At 45.9% G+C, this 24,413-nt stretch overlaps 2 protein-coding genes across 2 annotated transcripts in view; one reads left to right on the top strand and one right to left on the bottom strand.

The window, feature by feature from the left end:
• The first annotated feature begins 626 nt into the window (after positions 1-626).
• On the top strand, positions 627-17,683 carry LOC117441183 (ras GTPase-activating-like protein IQGAP3). The gene is made up of 6 exons (XM_034077390.2): positions 627-712; positions 1,968-2,171; positions 5,257-5,420; positions 9,622-9,741; positions 15,185-15,293; positions 16,729-17,683. The coding sequence occupies exons 2-6, from the start codon at positions 2,151-2,153 to the stop codon at positions 16,840-16,842; spliced, it is 528 nt and encodes a 175-aa protein (XP_033933281.2). The 5' UTR covers positions 627-712; positions 1,968-2,150; the 3' UTR covers positions 16,843-17,683.
• A 5,422-nt stretch (positions 17,684-23,105) lies between these two features.
• Positions 23,106-24,413, bottom strand: part of LOC117441184 (ankyrin repeat domain-containing protein 34A) — a 1,990-nt gene continuing 682 nt past the window's right edge. Inside the window, exon 1 of the mRNA XM_034077391.2 lies at positions 23,106-24,413. This exon is cut by the window's right edge and continues 682 nt beyond it. Coding sequence (XP_033933282.1) covers positions 23,454-24,413 — 960 coding nt within the window. The 3' untranslated portion in view covers positions 23,106-23,453.

Raw genomic sequence — 24,413 nt, 5'->3', positions numbered from 1 at the left:
GCTGCTCAGGTAGCTTAGCATGTTAGCTTTCGCTGCTCAGGTAGCTTAGCATGTTAGCTTTCGCTGCTCAGGTAGCTTTGCATGTGAGCTTTAGCAGCTCAGGTAGCTTAGCATGTTAGCTTTAGCTGCTCAGGTAGCTTAGCATGTGAGCTTTAGCTGCTCAGGTAGCTTAGCATGTTAGCTTTAGCTGCTCAGGTAGCTTAGCATGTTAGCTTTAGCTGCTCAGGTAGCTTAGCATGTTAGCTTTAGCTACTCTGGTAGCTTAGCATGTTAGCTTTAGCTGCTCTGGTAGCTTAGCATGTTAACTTTAGCTGCTCAGGTAGCTTAGCATGTGAGCTTTTGCTGCTCAAGTAGCTTAGCACGTGAGCTATAGCTGCTCAGGTAGCTTAGCATGTTAGCTTTAGCTGTTCTGGTAGCTTAGCATGTTAGCTTTAGCTGCTCAGATAGCTTAGCATGTTAGCTTTAGCTGCTCTGTTAGCTTAGCATGTTAGCTTTAGCTGCTCTGGTAGCTTAGCATGTTAGCTTTAGCTGCTCTGGTAGCTTAGCATGTTAGCTTTATCTGCTCTGGTAGCTTAGCATAGCAGCTTCACCCTCTCACTAATCACATTTTATTTTGAATGTCAGCACAAAACAGCTGATCATTGATGTCATCAGGACGCAGCCGGGCGACTCGCTGAGAGAAATCCTGAGAGGGGGCGTGTCACAGGACCAGGTACACACACACGCACACACTTATTCACACACACACTTACTCACACACACACACTCACTCACTCACTCACTCACACACACAGCAACACACACAGCAACACACACAAACACACACAGAAACACACACATTACATTACATTGCATTTAGCTGACACTTTTATCCAAAGCGACTTACAATAAGTACATTCGACCAACAAAACACAACCTTGAAGAAAACAGAATCATAAAGTACATCAGGTTTCATAGAGCGGGGAAAATGACAGAATTAATTGGGTGTCGTCAGCGTAGCAGTGGTATGAAAAACCATGCGGGCGAATGACTGATCCGATCGAGTTTGTGTACAAGGAGAAGAGAAGGGGACCAAGAACAGAGCCCTGAGGGACCCCTGTAATTAATTGACAAGGGTCGGACTCGGACCCTCTCCAAGTGACCCTGTAGGTACGGTCTTTGAGGTATGAAGTGAGGAGGGAAAGTGCAGAGCCGGACACTCCAAGTTCTTGGAGAGAGTGAAGGAGGATCTGATGGTTCACCGTGTCGAATGCAGCAGACAGGTCCAACAGGATGAGGACAGAGGAGAGGGAGGCTGCTTTAGCCGTGTGCAGTTCCTCAGAGACAGCAAGGAGGGCAGTTTCTGTGGAGTGACCTGCCTTGAAACCAGACTGGTGCGGATCCAGAAGGTTGTTCTGATGGAGAGAGCAGGAGAGGTGTCTAAAGACAGGACCGGGAGGAGAGAGACAGGCCTGTAGTTTATAACATCAGACGGGTTGAGAGTGGGTTTCTTCAGGAGAGGGTTTACTCTCGCCTCCTTGAGAGTGTTTGGAAAGTGACCAGACGTTAGAGAAGTGTTGATGAAATGGGTGAGAAACGGTAGAATATCAGGAGCGATAGTCTGAAGGAGGTTTGAAGGGATAGGGTCCAGAGGACAGGTGGTGGGGCGGGCAGAGGTAATGAGGGTAGGAACCTCACTTGGAGAGAGAGGGGAGAAGGAGGTCAGTGTGCGGGTGGAAGGAGCGTCTGGAGACCCAGCGGGGAGTAGAGTAGAGGTGAGTCAGAAGAAGAAGAGCGAATATCATCAACCTTTTTTTCAAAGTGGTTAACAAAGTCGCTTGACAGAAGTGAGGAGGGGCTTTGGGGGGGTCCAAGAGGGAAGAGGGGGAAGGGACACAGAAACACACACAGCAACACACACAGAAACACACACACACAGAGCCAGACACACTGTTGAGCCCCAGCTGACTCTGGCCCTGCCCCCCCAGGAGCTGAGCCATGATTGGCTGCTGCAGAGGCGGGCTCAGCAGGATGCTCTGCGGCCTCGGCAGCTGCAGAGGAACGAGTCTCTGGCTGCCAACGGGCGGCTGCGTCTGCACGAGAAGAAGAAGAAGATTCTGAGGAACCTGCGCAGGCTGCAGGGGGTCCTGGGGGGGGAGGGCGAGGACCACATGCTGCAGATCATCGCCAAGGTGACCACACACACACTATCAGAATCAGGTTTATCACCAGGTAGGTTGACTTGGTGTCGTGGTGCATACCTAAAAGTAAAACAAACATTAAAAACACAGATAGAAACGCATAAAAAAATATAGTAAAATATAGCTTTAAAATAAAATGGAATAAAATATGTGCAGTAGTAAAAAAGACAGGAGGGGGGCTGGGGTGCTAGCGAACTGTCAACTGGGGGGGAGCCTCGCTGCGGGGATACGGCGGACCTCTGTCGGTGCAACTTCAATGATGCCTTTTAAAAACATAAAAAATGAAGGGCGGTGACTGCCGTCATCAAATCGAGGCGGCCCTTGACGACCGGCCCTTGACGACCGGCTGTTCTGTGATTCTCTAGATTCTCCAGATGGCCAGTCCGGAGGGTGGACACATGCCGGAAGAAAAAACGGGAAACAAAACTTAAAATATTAAATTAAACAATCTCATCTCTTAAAATTCACAACTTATTATGAATTAAACATTCTCAAACTTATAATGATGTATTAACATTTAACTGTGTTACATATGCACGCAACAAACAGAAGAGCGTAGGGCAGAATGAGGAGGGAATTCCGTCTCGTAGCGTTTGTGCACCGTTTTGAAAATGTCGCTTTAAATTACCCTTCTTCGGTAAAGCCACGCTCGCATTGCAGACGAGACAGATGGACTTTGAATTGGAATAAACAACAAAATAATGATCCTCCCACTCGGAGTGAAAATGGGCGTTTTTGCTTCTGCCCAGCCAGTCGAGCGCCATCGACTGGCTGGGCAGCCCTGAACCAGAGCCTCTCGTCCAACATCGAAATTCTGAAAAAAACTACATTTGTAAGAGGACCAACTTCATATTACAGTAAGATTAGGAGTGGGATAAAAGCTGCTTTAATGTATAATACTTTAGTCTATATAGTGTATCTGTGTATAGTGTATCTGTGTACAGTGGGGCAAAAAAGTATTTAGTCAGCCACCAACTGTGCAAGTTCTCCCACTTAAAAAGATGAGAGGCCTGGAATGTTCCTCCTCGGTACACCTCAACTCTGAGAGACAGACGGGGGAAAGAATCCAGGAAATCACATTGTAGGATTTTTAATGAATTAATTTGAAAATTATTGTGGAAAATAAGTATTTGGTCAATAACAAAAGTTCATCTCAATACTTTGTTATATACCCTTTGTTGGCAAAGACAGAGGTCAAACGTTTCCTGTAAGTCTCCACGAGGTGTTCACTGTTGCTGGTACTTTGGCCCGTTCCTCCATGCAGATCTCCTCTAGAGCAGTGATGTTTTGGGGCTGTCGCTGGGCAACACAGACTTTCAACTCCCTCCAAAGATGTTCTATGGGGTTGAGATCTGGAGACTGGCTAGGCCACTCCAGGACCTTGAAATGCTTCTTACGAAGCCACTCCTTCGTTGCCCGGGCGGTGTGTTTGGGATCATTGTCATGCTGAAAGACCCAGCCACGTTTCATCTTCAATGCCCTTGCTGATGGAAGGAGCTTGTCACTCAATCTCACGATCCATGGCCCCATTCATCCTTTCCTTCACACGGATCAGTCGTCCTGGTCCCTTTGCAGAAAGCCCCAAAGCATGATGGTCCCACCCCCATGTTTCACAGCAGGTGTTCTTTGGAGGCACCTCAGCATTCTTTCTCCTCCAAACACGTCTCGTTGAGTTTTTACCAAAAGGTTCTATTTTGGTTTCATCTGACCATATGACATTCTCCCAATCCTCTTCTGGATCATCTGATGCTCTCTAGCACACTTCAGACGGGCCTGGACATGTACTGGCTGAAGCAGGGGACACGTCTGGCACTGCAGGGTTTGAGTCCCTGGCGGCGTAGTGTGTTACTGATGGTAGCCTTTGTTACTCTGGTCCCAGCTCTCTGCAGGTCATGGACTCGGTCCCCCCGTGTGGTTCTGGATCTTTGCTCACCGGTCTTGTGATCACTTTGACCCCACGGGGTGAGATCTTGCGTGGAGCCCCAGATCGAGGGAGATTATCAGTGGTCTTGTATGTCTTCCATGTTCTAATAATTGCTCCCACAGTTGATTTCTTCACACCGAGCTGCTTACCTATTGCAGATGCAGGCTGACTAAATACTTTTTTGCCCCACTGTATCTGTATATAGTGTATCTGTGTATCTGTGTATAGTGTATCTGTGTATAGTGTATCTGTGTATAGTGTATATAGTGTATCTGTGTATAGTGTATCTGTGTATAGTGTATCTGTATATAGTGTATCTGTGTATAGTGTATATAGTGTATCTGTATATAGTGTATCTGTGTATAGTGTATCTGTATATAGTGTATCCAGGGTTGGGTTGTAACGGAATACATGCGGTCGCTCTTTAGTCTTTAGCCTTACTAATGATTATTTCTGAAGGTATACACAGTGAAGGCGGTGCGCTCGTCTTCTCAGAGGCGGAGTTAACCCTCCCGCTGCTGCAGAGATTTCATGAAGTGCAGGAGGTGTTCCTTCTATAAAACAGCTGTGGGCAGCAGATACCGTGAGAGTCACGGACATGAATTCATAGATCAAGGCAGACTGGTGCACACTCTCTCCTGTTTTGCCAATCCGGTGCTTAAACAAATGTAGCTCTACACCCCTGGCCGAAATGTCCTTAAAATGAAGTCCGAGTTCGACATTTTAATTCATGTCCTGCCGACACTGGCAGGACAGAAGGCGACACGCCCGTTCTAAGCCGTGTCCTCACTCCTCACATCCCAAGCTGCATCCCCAAAGAGTTTACTATGTTGTTACATCGTTTCAGATGTGATGTTTCAGTCGTGCTCTTGATACGCCATTAAAACAGTAAAAACACGTTCAGTTTCCTTTTGCTTTTTGTGTCTCCTGTTCACCAAAACATCCATCTGTGATGGAAAAAGAAAGTAATCCAAAAGTAATCTGATTACGTTACTTTTTTAAGACACGTAACTGTAACTGTATTCGGATTACTTTCAGAGCCATGTAATCAGTAATCAGTAACTGATTACATTTACAAAGTAACCCTCCCAACCCTGAGTGTATCTGTGTATAGTGTGTGTATATATTTATATATGTGTATAACCCCTGCAGGACATCCGTCAGCAGCGTCTGCACCGTCAGCGGCGCGGCGGCGAGCTGCAGAAACTGCATCAGACTCTGAGCAGCCTGCAGCTGAAGAGCCGCCATCACTGTGAGCAGGTGGACTACTACAGGCATTACATCACTTCCTGTCTGGACCACCTGACCACCGACAGGTCAGCATCATCTTCTTCATCATCGTTATTATCAAAGGACACACAGCTAATGCACTATGAGCTCAGCAGTTTAATGGGAGTTCTGTTTAACCTTTAAATACCAAGTATGTGCCATATATATATATGTATATATGTATATATATATATATATATATATATGGCACATACTTATGCCGTTAATAACTGATCAATATATACCTGCTGCTAAATCATCAGAACTGTTACAGGATGTGTATTTTGTAAATTGTTTTATTTGTTTATCTCTAATATGTTGTGTATGCATGCTTCTTAGTTAACATTAAGCTGTCTGTGGCTCTTTCTGCTGGAACGATGTACATGTCCCCTCTGTGGGACAAATAGCTAGCCACCGCTATGCTAGCAGCAGCTTTGCTAACGATGCTAAGATCAAAATCAGGGTTATTAACAGGTAGGTTGACGGTCAGTGAATGTTTTGGTCTTTGCATTTCCTTTTCACAAAAGGAAATTCAAAAACAAAATACGAGTGGATATTTAATTATCGTTCTAAAATTGAAATAAGAGGCATTTTTCTTTATCATGGTCAAACTGGGATTTACTCAACTTAAAAAACCGGTTAGGGTTTTATTTTGAGTTGGTCACATGTTGGTTGTATGTTGGTCACGTGTTGGTCACATGTTGGTCATGTGTTGGTCACGTGTTGGTTGTATGTTGGTCACGTGTTGGTCACATGTTGGTCACGTGTTGGTTGTATGTTGGTGTTACGTTCCCTTGTAGAGCTAGGGATACCAAGGGAAGTAGCGACACACCAGATAGCCGGACGAGAGAAAAAGGAGAGGAAACGGAATGCCGAAGGAGTTTAAGTGAGGTTTTAATGCGTCAATAAGTAAGGCGGCTCACCAGCCAAATTACAACACAAACGTACAACAAACAACACAACTATGCTGGGTCTCACACAGAGACAGGCTGCACACATGCAGCCAGACGAGAAGGAGAGAAAGAAGGGGCCTCACTGCCGTCCTCCTCCGGTCCTATATGGAAGTCCTGATTGTTAATTCGGATCACCTGGGGGGAGGCTGCACCTGGGGACAATCAGAGGGAGAGAGAGAGGAAAACACACACACACGCCCACACACACACTACGGCACGTAACACTTCCCCCCATAAAACACACCTTATACTGCTCACCAGCAGCCAACACCGGAGCAACACATGGAATACATGGAACACACACACCACTCACTGAACACAGATCCACATCGCTCTGAGCTAGGTCCACACCAACCGCTTCAGAGACGGAAACACCCACACCCACAGCACTGTCACAGACGGATGCAGCACTCAACTGCACCTCACCACTCTGTCGCATCGCAACCGGGTGCCGGTCTTTTGGCTTTTCCAGAGCCGCTGCCACCTGCTCCTTCCGAGCTACACACTCTGCCTCTAGATGACCAGGATCAAGACAAAAGAAACACACTCTTTTTCTTGGGTCCTGGAAGAGAAGCATAATGAGCATGTGTGGCACGCCTGTTACGAGCTTTCCGGAAACCAACACGATGAGGAGAATCGCTCTGAGCCAAAACACCACTGTGTGATAGCTCAAGCCCTTCCTCATCCGCCATAGTGGTGGCCTGCTTTCGCTTCCAAGCTGCACAGTCTGCTATCAATCAATCAATGTTTATTTATATAGCCCAATATCACAAATGTTACATTTGTCTCAGTGGTCTTCACAGTGTGTACAGAATATCAGTATGACAATACGACACCCTCTGTCCTTAGACCCTCATTGTGACCTGGGTCAAGACAAAAATAACACGCTCTGTCTATCCTGGGACCTAACACTGGAACACTGGCACAGGGAACATCATTATCAGGAACTCTCCGATAAGTGTCCCGCTGAGGAGGGTCCCGCTGAGGAGGGTCCCGCTGAAACAAACCGCTCCTGTGTATCAGCGCACTCTCGTCTGCCAGAGTGGCAGCCTGCTGAAGGGTAGTCACTCTCTGCTCATTCACGTAGACTACCGTACGCTCCGGTACACAGTTTTTGAACTCCTCCAACAGCATCAGCTCACATACTGAAGCTATGTCATCCGCTTTACACGCTCTACACCACCTGTCAAAGAGGACTTTCTTCTCCCTCGCGAAGTCCACGTATGTTTGGCCAGAAGCTTTCTTTATGCCGCGAAAACGCTGCCTGTAGGCCTCAGGCACCAGCTCATATGCCCTGAGAATAGCACCTTTCACCTTGTCATACTCCAAACTATCCTCAACAGAAAGAGAAGAGCAAGCTGCTTGAGCCTTGCCGACTAGCTTGCACTGTACAAGTACGGCCCACACGTCTTCTGGCCAGCGCAGGGCAGCAGCAATGCGCTCAAATGCACCAAAGAACATCTCCACTTCCGACTCAAGAAAGACAGGGACTAGCTGAATGTTGCTACCAACATCAAAAGCAGCAGCAGAACCTGAAGGTGTAACGGCAGAATCACCCACCACAGCTGCTTGGAGCTCTAGCTTACGCATCCGGACAGCAGTGTCTGCCTCCAACTTCCTGATCTCCAGCTCATGCTTCCTGATCTCCAGCTCCAGCTTCCTGCTCTCCAGCTCCCTCCTGAGCTGAAACTCTCGCTCACGCTCACGCTCCTCCCTCTCACACTGGAGACGAGCCATACGCACTTTTACCCTGGCATCTAATTTAGACCCCATAGCAACGGCTATTTACAAATATTATTATTTATTTACAAACTTCCCCAGATCCTGCCTACCAAACTTTACCTACCTATCTTCTGGAGCGTGCCGGGCTCGAGGCGACTTTAAAGGCAACCATCAGCGGCCGAAACCCTGAATCGCCTGCAACCAACAGGGAATGAATCCCCACCCAGGATTACCCCGAAAATAAAAAAGGCAAAATAAAAAATGAGTGCCTGAAGGAAGGACTGATTCAGTCCAGCTCGACACTCCCCTGTCTAAACTGAGGAAGCTGTTCAACAGTAAATCATTTCACAGCCAATTCTACACCTATATACACTACTGCTCACCACCACACACAATATCAACACTAACCAACAACCAAATACTCACTTTGTCTCAAAGATCCCGGACGAGCCCCCATGTTACGTTCCCTTGTAGAGCTAGGGATACCAAGGGAAGTAGCGACACACCAGACAGCCGGACGAGAGAAAAAGGAGAGGAAACGGAATGCCGAAGGAGTTTAAGTGAGGTTTTAATGCGTCAATAAGTAAGGCGGCTCACCAGCCAAATTACAACACAAACGTACAACAAACAACACAACTATGCTGGGTCTCACACAGAGACAGGCTGCACACATGCAGCCAGACGAGAAGGAGAGAAAGAAGGGGCCTCACTGCCGTCCTCCTCCGGTCCTATATGGAAGTCCTGATTGTTAATTCGGATCACCTGGGGGGAGGCTGCACCTGGGGACAATCAGAGGGAGAGAGAGAGGAAAACACACACACACGACCACACACACACTACGGCACGTAACAGTTGGTCACGTGTTGGTCACTAGTTGGTCACGTGTTGGTCACTAGTTGGTCATGTGTTGGTTACGTGTTGGTTGTATGTTGGTCACGTGTTGGTCACTAGTTGGTCATGTGTTGGTTGTATGTTGGTCGCGTGTTGGTCACATGTTGGTCACGTGTTGGTTGTATGTTGGTCACGTGTTGGTCACATGTTGGTCACGTGTTGGTTGTATGTTGGTCATGTGTTGGTCACTAGTTGGTCATGTGTTGGTTGTATGTTGGTCACGTGTTGGTTGTATGTTGGTCACGTGTTGGTCATGTGTTGGTTGTATGTTGGTCACGTGTTGGTTGTATGTTGGTCACTAGTTGGTCATGTGTTGGTTGTATGTTGGTCACGTGTTGGTTGTATGTTGGTCACATGTTGGTCATGTGTTGGTTGTATGTTGGTCACGTGTTGGTCATGAGTTGGTCACGTGTTGGTCATGTGTTGGTTGTATGTTGGTCACGTGTTGGTCACGTGTTGGTCACTAGTTGGTCATGTGTTGGTTGTATGTTGGTCACGTGTTGGTCATGAGTTGGTCATGTGTTGGTTGTATGTTGGTCACGTGTTGGTTGTATGTTGGTCACATGTTGGTTGTATGTTGGTCACTAGTTGGTTGTATGTTGGTCACATGTTGGTTGTATGTTGGTCACTAGTTGGCCATGTTTTGGTTGTATGTTGGTCACCTGTTGGTCATGTGTTGCAGTAAATCGACCAATAAGAAGGCAGCAGAGAAGAAGAAGAAGCTTCCTGCTCTGAGCTACAGCGCCGCCCGGCTGCAGGAAAAGGGAGTTCTGCTGGAGATCCAGGACCTGCCGCCAACACAGTGAGAACTACCATACGTATTAATATCTGTTGCTACCGTACATATGAATAACTGATGCTACCGTACATATTAATAACTGTTGCTACCGTACATATTAATAACTGTTGCTACCGTACGTATTAATAACTGTTGCTTCCGTACGTATTAATAACTGTTGCTACCGTACGTATTAATAACTGTTGCTACCGTACGTATTAATAACTGTTTCTACCGTACGTATTAATAACTGTTGCTTCCGTACGTATTAATAACTGTTGCTTCCGTACATATTATTAACTGATGCTACCATACATATTAATAACTGTTGCTTCCGTACATATTAATAACTGTTGCTTCCGTACATATTAATAACTGTTGCTACCGTACGTATTAATAACTGTTGCTTCCGTACATATTAATAACTGTTGCTTCCGTACATATTAACTGTTGCTACCGTACATATTAATAACTGTTGCTACCGTACATATTAATAACTGTTGCTACCGTACATATTAATAACTGTTGCTACCGTACATATTAATAACTGTTGCTACCGTACATATTAATAACTGTTGCTTCCGTACATATTAATAACTGTTGCTACCGTACATATTAATAACTGTTGCTACCGTACATATTAATAACTGTTGCTTCCGTACATATTAATAACTGTTGCTACCGTACATATTAATAACTGTTGCTACCGTACATATTAATAACTGTTGCTACCGTACATATTAATAACTGTTGCTACCGTACATATTAATAACTGTTGCTACCGTACATATTAATAACTGTTGCTTCCGTACATATGAATAACTGATGCTACCGTACATATTAATAACTGTTGCTACCGTACATATTAATAACTGTTGCTTCCGTACATATTAATAACTGTTGCTACCGTACGTATTAATAACTGTTGCTACCGTACGTATTAATAACTGTTGCTACCGTACGTATTAATAACTGATGCTACCGTACGTATTAATAACTGTTGCTACCGTACGTATTAATAACTGTTGCTTCCGTACGTATTAATAACTGTTGCTTCCGTACATATTAATAACTGTTGCTTCCGTACATATTAATAACTGTTGCTTCCGTACATATTAATAACTGTTGCTTCTGTACGTATTAATAACTGTTGCTACCGTACGTATTAATAACTGATGCTACCGTACGTATTAATAACTGTTGCTTCCGTACGTATTAATAACTGTTGCTTCCGTACATATTAATAACTGTTGCTTCCGTACGTATTAATAACTGTTGCTACCGTACGTATTAATATCTGTTGCTACCGTACATATTAATAACTGTTGCTACGTACATATGAATAACTGATGCTACCGTACATATTAATAACTGTTGCTACCGTACATATTAATAACTGTTGCTACCGTACATATTAATAACTGATGCTACCGTACATATTAATAACTGTTTCTACCGTACATATTAATAACTGATGCTACCGTACATATTAATAACTGTTTCTACCGTACATATTAATAACTGTTGCTACCGTACATATTAATAACTGTTGCTACGTACATATGAATAACTGATGCTACCGTACATATTAATAACTGTTGCTACCGTACATATTAATAACTGTTGCTACCGTACATATTAATAACTGATGCTACCGTACATATTAATAACTGTTTCTACCGTACATATTAATAACTGTTGCTACCGTACATATTAATAACTGATGCTACCGTACATATTAATAACTGTTGCTACCGTACGTATTAATAACTGTTGCTACCGTACATATTAATAACTGTTGCTACCGTACATATTAATAACTGTTGCTTCCGTACATATTAATAACTGTTGCTACCGTACATATTAATAACTGATGCTACCGTACATATTAATAACTGTTTCTACCGTACATATTAATAACTGTTGCTACCGTACATATTAATATATGTTGCTACCGTACATATTAATAACTGTTGCTACGTACATATGAATAACTGATACTTCCGTACATATTAATATCTGTTGCTACCGTACATATTAATAACTGTTGCTACGTACATATTAATATCTGTTGCTACCGTACATATTAATAACTGTTGCTACGTACATATGAATAACTGATGCTACCGTACATATTAATAACTGTTGCTACGTACATATGAATAACTGATGCTACCGTACATATTAATATATGTTGCTACCGTACATATTAATAACTGTTGCTACGTACATATGAATAACTGATGCTTCCGTACATATTAATATCTGTTGCTACCGTACATATTAATAACTGTTGCTACGTACATATGAATAACTGATGCTACCGTACATATTAATATCTGTTGCTTCCGTACATATTAATAACTGTTGCTACCGTACGTATTAATAACTGTTGCTACGTACATATGAATAACTGATGCTTCCGTACATATTAATATCTGTTGCTACCGTACATATTAATAACTGTTGCTACGTACATATGAATAACTGATGCTACCGTACATATTAATATCTGTTGCTTCCGTACATATTAATAACTGTTGCTACCGTACATATTAATAACTGTTGCTACCGTACATATTAATAACTGATGCTACCGTACATATTAATAACTGTTGCTACGTACATATGAATAACTGATGCTACCGTACATATTAATAACTGTTTCTACCGTACATATTAATAACTGTTGCTACCGTACATATTAATATCTGTTGCTTCCGTACATATTAATAACTGTTGCTACCGTACATATTAATAACTGTTGCTACGTACATATGAATAACTGATGCTTCCGTACATATTAATATCTGTTGCTACCGTACATATTAATAACTGTTGCTACGTACATATGAATAACTGATGCTACCGTACATATTAATATCTGTTGCTTCCGTACATATTAATAACTGTTGCTACCGTACATATTAATAACTGTTGCTTCCGTACATATTAATAACTGTTTCTACCGTACATATTAATAACTGTTGCTACCGTACATATTAATAACTGTTGCTACGTACATATGAATAACTGATGCTACCGTACATACTAATAACTGTTGCTACGTACATATGAATAACTGATGCTACCGTACATATTAATATCTGTTGCTTCCGTACATATTAATAACTGTTGCTACCGTACATATTAATAACTGTTGCTTCCGTACATATGAATAACTGTTTCTACCGTACATATTAATAACTGTTGCTACCGTACATATTAATAACTGTTGCTACGTACATATGAATAACTGATGCTACCGTACATACTAATAACTGTTGCTTCCGTACATATTAATAACTGTTTCTACCGTACATATTAATAACTGATGCTACCGTACATATTAATAACTGTTGTTCTCTGTTAGTGTCTTTACCGTACCACGTGTCTTTACCGTAACACGTGTCTTTACCGTAACTCGTGTCTTTACCGTAACACGTGTCTTTACCGTAACTCGTGTCTTTACCGTAACACGTGTCTTTACCGTACCTCGTGTCTTTACCGTACCACGTGTCTTTACCGTAACACGTGTCTTTACCGTAACTCGTGTCTTTACCGTAACTCGTGTCTTTACCGTACCACGTGTCTTTACCGTAACACGTGTCTTTACCGTACCTCGTGTCTTTACCGTAACACGTGTCTTTACCGTACCTCGTGTCTTTACCGTAACACGTGTCTTTACCGTACCTCGTGTCTTTACCGTAACAAGTGTCTCTGTTAGTGTCTTTACCGTAACACGTGTCTTTACCGTAACAAGTGTCTTTACCGTAACACGTGTCTTTACCGTAACACGTGTCTTTACCGTACCTCGTGTCTTTACCGTACCACGTGTCTTTACCGTAACACGTGTCTTTACCGTAACACGTGTCTTTACCGTACCTCGTGTCTTTACCGTACCACGTGTCTTTACCGTAACACGTGTCTTTACCGTAACACGTGTCTTTACCGTACCTCGTGTCTTTACCGTAACACGTGTCTTTACCGTACCTCGTGTCTTTACCGTAACACGTGTCTTTACCGTAACACGTGTCTTTACCGTACCTCGTGTCTTTACCGTACCACGTGTCTTTACCGTAACACGTGTCTTTACCGTACCTCGTGTCTTTACCGTAACACGTGTCTTTACCGTACCTCGTGTCTTTACCGTAACACGTGTCTTTACCGTACCTCGTGTCTTTACCGTAACACGTGTCTTTACCGTACCTCGTGTCTTTACCGTAACAAGTGTCTTTACCGTAACAAGTGTCTTTACCGTAACACGTGTCTTTACCGTACCTCGTGTCTTTACCGTACCACGTGTCTTTACCGTACCTCGTGTCTTTACCGTACCACGTGTCTTTACCGTAACAAGTGTCTTTTACCGTACCACGTGTCTTTACCGTAACAAGTGTCTTTACCGTAACACGTGTCTTTACCGTAACACGTGTCTCTACCGTAACACGTGTCTTTACCGTAACACGTGTCTCTACCGTAACTCGTGTCTTTACCGTACCTCGTGTCTCTACCGTAACACGTGTCTCTACCGTACCTCGTGTCTTTACCGTAACACGTGTCTTTACCGTACCTCGTGTCTTTACCGTAACACGTGTCTTTACCGTACCTCGTGTCTTTACCGTACCTCGTGTCTTTACCGTAACACGTGTCTTTACCGTACCTCGTGTCTTTACCGTACCACGTGTCTTTACCGTACCTCGTGTCTTTACCGTAACACGTGTCTTTACCGTACCTCGTGTCTTTACCGTAACTCGTGTCTTTACCGTACCTCGTGTCTTTACCGTAACACGTGTCTTTACCGTACCTCGTGTCTTTACCGTAACACGTGTCTTTACCGTACCTCGTGTCTTTACCGTAACAAGTGTCTCTGTTAGTGTCTTTACCGTAACACGTGTCTTTACCGTAACAAGTGTCTTTACCGTAACACGTGTCTTTACCGTAACACGTGTCTTTACCGTAACAAGTGTCTTTACCGTACCACGTGTCTTTACCGTACCACGTGTCTTTACCGTAACAAGTGTCTTTACCGTAACACGTGTCTTTACCGTAACACGTGTCTCTACCGTACCTCGTGTCTTTACCGTAACACGTGTCTTTACCGTAACACGTGTCTCTACCGTAACACGTGTCTCTACCGTACCTCGTGTCTTTACCGTAACTCGTGTCTTTACCGTAACACGTGTCTTTACCGTAACACGTGTCTCTACCGTACCTCGTGTCTTTACCGTAACACGTGTCTCTACCGTAACACGTGTCTTTACCGTAACACGTGTCTCTACCGTAACACGTGTCTTTACCGTAACACGTGTCTTTACCGTAACACGTGTCTTTACCGTACCTCGTGTCTTTACCGTAACACGTGTCTTTACCGTAACACGTGTCTTTACCGTAACACGTGTCTCTACCGTAACACGTGTCTTTACCGTAACACGTGTCTTTACCGTAACTCGTGTCCGGTCTGTTCCAGGTTCAGGAATGTGGTGTTCGACATCGTGCCCGGCCCGGAGAGAGGGAGCTTCACCGTCAAAGCTCGGTTCCTGGGAGTGGAGATGGAGGAGTTCCTGCTGCAGTACCAGGTACAACCAGGCCAGATACTGAGCTGAACCAGGCCAGATCCTGAACCAGATCCTGAGATGAACCAGGCCAGATACTGAGCTGAACCAGGCTAGATCCTGAGCCAGATACTGAGCTGAACCAGGCCAGATACTGAACCAGATCCTGAGCTGAACCAGGCCAGATACTGAGCCAGATACTGAGCTGAACCAGGCCAGATACTGAGCTGAACCAGGCTAGATCCTGAGCCAGATACTGAGCTGAACCAGGCTAGATCCTGAGCCAGATACTGAGCTGAACCAGGCCAGATACTGAACCAGATCCTGAGCTGAACCAGGCCAGATACTGAGCCAGATCCTGAGCTGAACCAGGCCAGATACTGAGCCAGATACTGAGCTGAACCAGGCCAGATACTGAACCAGATCCTGAGCTGAACCAGGCCAGATACTGAACCAGATCCTGAGCTGAACCAGGCCAGATACTGAGCCAGATACTGAGCTGAACCAGGCCAGATACTGAACCAGATACTGAGCTGAACCAGGCCAGATACTGAGCTAAATACTGAGCCAGATATTGAGCTGAACCAGGCCAGATACTGAGCTGAACCAGGCCAGATACTGAGCTAAATACTGAGCCAGATCCTGAGCTAAACCAGGCCAGATACTGAGCTGAACCAGGCCAGATACTGAACCAGATACTGAGCTGAACCAGGCCAGATACTGAGCTGAACCAGGCCAGATACTGAAGCAGATACTGAGCCAGATTCTGAGCTGAACCAGGCCAGATACTTAGCTAAATACTGAGCTGAACCAGGCCAGATACTGAGCCAGATACTGAGCTGAACCAGTCCAGATACTGAGCTAAATACTGAGCCAGATCCTGAGCTGAACCAGGCCAGATACTGAGCTAAATACTGAGCCAGATCCTGAGCTGAACCAGGCCAGATACTGAGCTAAATACTGAGCTGAACCAGGCCAGATACTGAGCTAAATACTGAGCCAGATCCTGAGCTGAACCAGGCCAGATCCTGAGCTAGACCAGGCCAGATACTGAACCAGATATTGAGCTGAACCAGGCCAGATACTGAACCAGATACTGAGCCAGATACTGAGCTGAACCAGGCCAGATACTGAGCTAAATACTGAGCCAGATCCTGAGCTGAACCAGGCCAGATACTGAGCTGAACCAGGCCAGATACTGAACCAGATACTGAGCTGAACCAGGCCAGATACTGAGCTAAACCAGGCCAGATACTGAACCAGATCCTGAGCTAAATACTGAGCCAGATCCTGAGCTGAACCAGGCCAGATACTGAACCAGATACTGAGCCAGATCCTGAGCTGAACCAGGCCAGATCCTGAGCTGAACCAGATCCTGAGCTGAACCAGGCCAGATACTGAGCTAAATACTGAGTACAGCACAATAAATGTAATGTTATTAAAACCTGTGTTTGTTTAGGACCTGCTGCAGCTGCAGTATGAAGGCGTGGCTGTGATGAAGATGTTCGACAAAGCGAAGATCAACGTCAACCTGCTCATCTTCCTCCTCAACAAAAAGTTCTTCAAGAAATGAACCGAGTGAAGCTCTCACCTTTCACTCCTATCCCTGATGATATACAGCGGAGTGAAGCTCTCACCTCTCACTCCTATCCCTGATGATATACAGCGGAGTGAAGCTCTCACCTCTCACTCCTATCTCTGATGATATACAGCGGAGTGAAGCTCTCACCTCTCACTCCTATCCCTGATGATATACAGCGGAGTGAAGCTCCCACCTCTCACTCCTATCCCTGATGATATACAGCAGAGTGAAGCTCTCACCTTTCACTCCTATCTCTGATGATATACAGCAGAGTGAAGCTCTCACCTTTCACTCCTATCCCTGATGATATACAGCAGAGTGAAGCTCTCACCTCTCACTCCTATCCCTGATGATATACAGCAGAGTGAAGCTCTCACCTTTCACTCCTATCTCTGATGATATACAGCAGAGTGAAGCTCTCACCTCTCACTCCTATCTCTGATGATATACAGCAGAGTGAAGCTCCCACCTTTCACTCCTATCTCTGATGATATACAGCAGAGTGAAGCTCTCACCTTTCACTCCTATCTCTGATGACATACAGCGGCGTGAAGCTCCCACCTTTCACTCCTATCTCTGATGATATACAGCAGAGTGAAGCTCTCACTCCTATCTCTGATGATATACAGCAGAGTGAAGCTCTCACTCCTATCTCTGATGATATACTCCCCTTCTGCACCTGTGTTGTCCCTGACTACAGAGCGAGACGTCCTGCTGCTCCTGTCTCTGTTCACATCTATGACGCCAATAACTGTACATATTTTTTTGTCACTTCCTGTTTGTTTTTTACTTCCTGTTTGTTTTCACCTCATTAAATATCTGAGCATCCTTACCTGTTGTTTCTCAGTCATTGAACCTGGTATTAGACAGGAAGTGACTCACCTGTGAACACCTGGAGGTTTCATGAATCATGTTTTTATTCACATTTTCAGAACGGAGTAAAAGAAGAAAAATATATCACAGATTCATCAGACGCTTCTATCTGCTAACAGGCTTACAAAAATACTCATTTATTTTAAACTTCAAGTATCTACGTACAACAAGCTCCATCCCCTCAACCAGTCCAAACCAGTCCATCTGGTTTCATCCAGTTTCAAACTGTAATCGCGTAGAATGCAGTCTGAACCCGTTTAATCTGGTTTGATCCTGTTTGAACCAGTTGGATCAGGTTCAATCCGGTTAAACCATGCTATTCCAATTTACTCCATTTATAGCTGGTTTGATTAAAACAGAACCAGTTTAGTCCTGGTTCAACCAGTTCAAACCAAGATATACCATGTTATTCTCCTTTAATCCAGCTAAACTGGTTTACTCAGTTTGGATAAAACTGAATCCAGTGTAAACAGTCCTTCACATCTTAATGGCACACACGTTTTCTCCTCTGTTCAAAGTGTCAACAGGAAGCTTCTTAAAAACATTTCAGTCGCAGTCAAACTTTATAAACAATCAAAGATTCAGAGACGCTCGTTTCAGATCAACTTTACAAAAACAGAGTTTAACGTGTTTCCCTCTCTGCATGTAGAGAACCCTAACCCTGTCCCATTTACTGCTATCCTGGCTATCTGTAGCTATCTGTATCTGTAGCTATCTGTATCTGTAGCTATCTGTATGTGTAGCTATCTCTATCTGTAGCTATCTCTATCTGTAGCAATCTGTAGCTATCGGTGTTCATCTGTATCTGTAGCTATCGGTGTTCATCTGTATCTGTAGCTGTCGGTGTTCATCTGTATCTGTAGCTATCGGTGTTCATCTGTATCTGTAGCTATCTGTATGTGTAGCTATCTCTATCTGTAGCAATCTGTATCTGTAGCTATCGGTGTTCATCTGTATCTGTAGCTATCTGTGGCTATCGGTGTTCATCTGTATCTGTAGCTATCGGTGTTCACCTGTATCTGTAGCTATCTGTAGCTATCTGTATCTGTAGCTATCTGTATCTGTAGCTATCTGTATGTGTAGCTATCTGTATGTGTAGCTATCTCTATCTGTAGCTATCGGTGTTCATCTGTATCTGTAGCTATCTGTGGCTATCGGTGTTCATCTGTATCTGTAGCTATCGGTGTTCATCTGTATCTGTAGCTATCTGTGGCTATCGGTGTTCATCTGTATCTGTAGCTATCGGTGTTCATCTGTATCTGTAGCTATCTGTGGCTATCGGTGTTCATCTGTATCTGTAGCTATCGGTGTTCACCTGTATCTGTAGCTATCTGTGGCTATCGGTGTTCATCTGTATCTGTAGCTATCTGTGGCTATCGGTGTTCATCTGTATCTGTGGTTATCTGTGGCTATCTGTAAACATCTGTAGTTATCTGTCAACATCTGTAGCTTTCTGGGGCTATCGGCAGTTAGCTTATTAGATACTTCTTTAAATGTCATCCTTCATTCAGGTCCCTTTAACCTGTTAGCATGTTAGCAGCTAGCACTCAGGATCTGTGGAGAGCAGGCCTTAAAGGGACAGCAAGCCTGAGCCAGCTGCAGATCTGCAGCAGGTCTCGGTCTGAGAGGCCCTGTTGTTGAGGTTCATGCTAAGCCAGGGCTGCCGACCTTTGAGTTCAGCTCGGAGAGAGATTCTTTTGTTGGTGAACCGAAAAAAGAAACGTTCATGTGTGCAGTGTTACAAATGTATTGAACATGTACAAACTAGGGTTTCCCATGAATGTACCGGCGCTGCAGTGGAACGCGCACACAGTGTACCCGCGACTCCTACACCGAAGGCTCGATAATCAGCTCACGGCTTATAACATGGCATACAGGTGTAAGCAGAGGCACGGTGCTGCTTTACAAGGTGGGGGGGCATCACCTGGTGCACTTTGAGAGCTAAATGAATTTATGGATCTCTCAACACCCAGACGAAACGACTGTACACAGATTTTCTTTTTCTTTATGGATATTTTACAAATCATTCACCTTTTAAACTGTATTCTTGTTTTACTGTCATATAGTTTTTCATGTATTCTCATAAATGGTACCAAAGCGTTCGAGAGCCACTGAGATAACTAAAGTGGTCTGAACAGAGTCCCTACCTCACTGAGCTGGAGTTCTCTCTCAGTCCGACAGAGAACATGCGTTAGCGCAGCTAGCTAACCAGATGCTAACAACAACAATGCAATAGTGAGTTTGGTAGAAATATACTGTATGATAGTAAAGCTATTTAAGATGATGTCAGAAGTCTGACCTCCTGGCTGTAGTCTGACCTCCTGGCTGTAGTCTGACCTCCTGGCTGTAGTCTGACACACAGGAGACTTGGTGTGTGTGGTGGGTTTAATACGCTGTGTGATAGGGATTGAATGTTATTGTATTCTCTTGTTTGGGAGCTGCACTTTGCAGACGGTCCCTGAGCACTCGTTTCTTCGCCGGCTGCGGATAGAGACCGATGTAACGTGTCCAGCTCGGAGGACGGCGCGTATTGGCTTTTTCTGATCAACATGTGATTGAAGTTCGTTGTCAACCTCACCACGGCACTTAGGAGACGTACTTTGTGTCTGAACAACGTTCACGAGTTATTGATCCATGAAATCAGAATCTCCCAATATCGTTCCAACTTTATTTTTATATTTTTGTATACATTTATTTTGGACGGAAACTTAGCGTGAGGAAAGACGTGTGGCGTGAGGGTGTGAGATATGGGTTAAATGCGTGAGGGTTGGCAGCCCTGGCTAAGCTAAACTAGCACTCTGCTGGTCTCACTGAGATGAGGTCTCTGCAGGGACAGGAAGTAGGACTTCAGGGTGGTGGTCCTGGCTCTATTGCAGCTCTTTACAGTATTTACAGTCAGCAGGTTTTGGTTCAAACTGTCCACACAACGTCTTTGGAGTTTCATAAACAAGAAAACCAGGTTTCAAGTAAACCCGGATCAGATCCAGAACCTGGTCAGTAAATAAAAACTCACAGAAACACAGCGATTATATGTGTGTAGTTACAGGAAGTACATCGCAGCAGGTCCACACGAGACCACATCCTGCAGGACGGCGATTATAAACATGACATCAGAGTCCACCTTCATCAGTCCTGCTTCAGGTTCCTCCGCTGACAGAAACAGACCTCAGTGCAAAGTGTGCATCAGTAAACATAGACCAGGTTTCAGTCTGCAAGGGATTGAAGTTGTAAAGTGAGTCAAAAACACGAGAGGAGAGGCTCCTCAGAGACCTACAGGTCTTTGGTCTGGACTGAAAGGGTCTGGTGGTCTTTAGTCTGGACTGAAAGGATCTGGTGGTCTTTAGTCTGGACTGAAAGGGTCTGGTGGTCTTTAGTCTGGACTGAAAGGGTCTGGTGGTCTTTAGTCTGGACTGAAAGGGTCTGGTGGTCTTTAGTCTGGACTGAAAGGGTCTGGTGGTCTTTAGTCTGGACTGAAAGGGTCTGGTGGTCTTTAGTCTGGACTGAAAGGGTCTGGTGGTCTTTAGTCTGGACTGAAAGGGTCTGGTGGTCTTTAGTCTGGACTGAAAGGGTCTGGTGGTCTTTAGTCTGGACTGAAAGGGTCTGGTGGTCTTTAGTCTGGACTGAAAGGGTCTGGTGGTCTTTAGTCTGGACTGAAAGGATCTGGTGGTCTTTAGTCTGGACTGAAAGGGTCTGGTGGTCTTTAGTCTGGACTGAAAGGGTCTGGTGGTCTTTAGTCTGGACTGAAAGGGTCTGGTGGTCTTTAGTCTGGACTGAAAGGGTCTGGTGGTCTTTAGTCTGGACTGAGAGGGTCTGGTGGTCTTTAGTCTGGACTGAAAGGGTCTGGTGGTCTTTAGTCTGGACTGAAAGGGTCTGGTGGTCTTTAGTCTGGACTGAAAGGGTCTGGTGGTCTTTAGTCTGGACTGAAAGGGTCTGGTGGTCTTTAGTCTGGACTGAAAGGGTCTGGTGGTCTTTAGTCTGGACTGAAAGGGTCTGGTGGTGTTTAGTCTGGACTGAAAGGGTCTGGTGGTCTTTAGTCTGGACTGAAAGGGTCTGGTGGTCTTTAGTCTGGACTGAAAGGGTCTGGTGGTCTTTAGTCTGGACTGAAAGGGTCTGGTTGTCTTTAGTCTGGACTGAGAGGGTCCGGTTGTCTTTAGTCTGGACTGAGAGGGTCTGGTGGTCTATAGTCTGGACTGAAAGGGTCTGGTGGTCTTTAGTCTGGACTGAAAGGGTCTGGTGGTCTGGACTGAAAGTGTCCGGTTGTCTTTAGTCTGGACTGAAAGGGTCTGGTGGTCTTTAGTCTGGACTGAAAGGGTCTGGTGGTCTTTAGTCTGGACTGAAAGGGTCTGGTGGTCTGGACTGAAAGTGTCCGGTTGTCTTTAGTCTGGACTGAGAGGGTCTGGTTGTCTTTAGTCTGGACTGAAAGGGTCTGGTGGTCTTTAGTCTGGACTGAGAGGGTCTGGTGGTCTTTAGTCTGGACTGAAAGGGTCTGGTGGTCTTTAGTCTGGACTGAAAGGGTCTGGTGGTCTTTAGTCTGGACTGAAAGGGTCTGGTGGTCTTTAGTCTGGACTGAAAGGGTCTGGTGGTCTGGACTGAAAGTGTCCGGTTGTCTTTAGTCTGGACTGAGAGGGTCTGGTGGTCTTTAGTCTGGACTGAAAGGGTCTGGTGGTCTTTAGTCTGGACTGAGAGGGTCTGGTGGTCTTTAGTCTGGACTGAAAGGGTCTGGTGGTCTGGACTGAAAGGGTCTGGTGGTCTTTAGTCTGGACTGAGAGGGTCTGGTTGTCTTTAGTCTGGACTGAGAGGGTCTGGTTGTCTTTAGTCTGGACTGAAAGGGTCTGGTGGTCTTTAGTCTGGACTGAAAGGGTCTGGTGGTCTTTAGTCTGGACTGAAAGGGTCTGGTGGTCTTTAGTCTGGACTGAGAGGGTCTGGTTGTCTTTAGTCTGGACTGAAAGGGTCTGGTGGTCTTTAGTCTGGACTGAAAGGGTCTGGTGGTCTTTAGTCTGGACTGAAAGGGTCTGGTGGTCTTTAGTCTGGACTGAAAGGGTCTGGTGGTCTTTAGTCTGGACTGAAAGGGTCTGGTGGTCTTTAGTCTGGACTGAAAGGGTCTGGTGGTGTTTAGTCTGGACTGAAAGGGTCTGGTGGTCTTTAGCCTGGACTGAAAGTGTCCGGTTGTCTTTAGTCTGGACTGAAAGGGTCTGGTGGTCTTTAGTCTGGACTGAAAGGGTCTGGTGGTCTTTAGTCTGGACTGAAAGGGTCTGGTGGTCTTTAGTCTGGACTGAAAGGGTCTGGTGGTCTTTAGTCTGGACTGAAAGGGTCTGGTGGTCTTTAGTCTGGACTGAAAGGGTCTGGTGGTCTTTAGTCTGGACTGAAAGGGTCTGGTGGTCTTTAGTCTGGACTGAAAGGGTCTGGTGGTCTTTAGTCTGGACTGAAAGGGTCTGGTGGTCTTTAGTCTGGACTGAAAGGGTCTGGTTGTCTTTAGTCTGGACTGAAAGGGTCTGGTGGTCTTTAGCCTGGACTGAAAGTGTCCGGTTGTCTTTAGTCTGGACTGAAAGGGTCTGGTGGTCTTTAGTCTGGACTGAAAGGGTCTTTTGGTCTTTAGTCCTGACTGAGGCCTCAGAGGGGGTCCTGGTGGGTGTGGCCCCCTCCCCCTTCTCGGTTCAGATGGTGATGATATGATGAAGCAGGTTTACAGTAAACCCCCCCTTACAGTCTACTTAATGCTTTGCCCCTCCTCAGTCCCCGCTGGACTCAAGGACCCTCTCCGCTAGGACCTCCTGGAAGGTGGAGAGCTGCTTCATCTGCTCGGTCTGCATCGAGTGCCTCCGCATCAGCTTCTTCTTCATCTTGAAGTCTGGACCCCGTTTGGGGGAGGCGGGGGCCACAGGGACCAGAATCTTGGGCCCAGCGTGGACCGGGGAGATGGGTTTTCCGTTGGCCCGGATGTCAGGGATGGGTCTCTGAGGGTTGATGTTGAGGGGGGGCAGGAAGCCGGGCCTGGTATGGGAGATGTGGTCCAGCAGGAGGGTCCCGGACCCCCGGCGCTCCAGGAGCCCCCGGCGGCGCAGGACGGGGGACACGGAGCTGGGGATGTTCTCCAGTGACTCCCTGGGGGACAGCAGAGACAAGGGGGACGCATTGAAGCGCCGCCGATCCACCGACACCCGGCCCGAGTCCGGAGACCCGGGACTGGACTCCGGACAGAGGTGGGTGTCGGACTCGTAGTGTTCCATGCGGGTCAGTTTGGGGTGGATCAGAGCCCGGGCCCCTCCTGGACCCCCAGCGTTCTCCTGGGTCTCCGGGGCCGTGTTCCTGCGGTACAGGATCTGGTGCTGCTGGACCTTGTCGGCCCAGGAGGCCCCGGAGAGGGGGGCGTAGTCCTCCGAGACGGACCGGTCCATCAGTTTTGGGGAACAGGGGTCGTGGGTCTCGATGCTGTGTCGCCGGGACAACCGCGGTCTGACCGGGTCTGTTAGAGACAAGCCGTTCATCTGGAATATGGTGCTGCTGCAGCCCCCATCCTCAAGACCCCCGTCCCTCGGAGGAACCAGGACTGAGGGGGCCACCAGACCCCCTTCCCCCGTAGGAACCAGCACCGAGGGGGCCACCAGACCCCAGGGCTCCGAGTTCAGCCTCTTCAGCAGCTTGCGGGGGGGCGGCCTCTTGTCTGCCGGGGGTCTGGCTGAGGGCAGCGG

Source organism: Pseudochaenichthys georgianus, unplaced genomic scaffold (assembly GCF_902827115.2).
Source record: "Pseudochaenichthys georgianus unplaced genomic scaffold, fPseGeo1.2 scaffold_1550_arrow_ctg1, whole genome shotgun sequence".
In the NCBI taxonomy this organism is placed as follows: Eukaryota; Metazoa; Chordata; class Actinopteri; order Perciformes; family Channichthyidae; genus Pseudochaenichthys; species Pseudochaenichthys georgianus.
The sequence above is the reverse complement of the archived record's forward strand: the minus strand, read 5'-3'. Positions and strand labels throughout refer to the sequence as shown.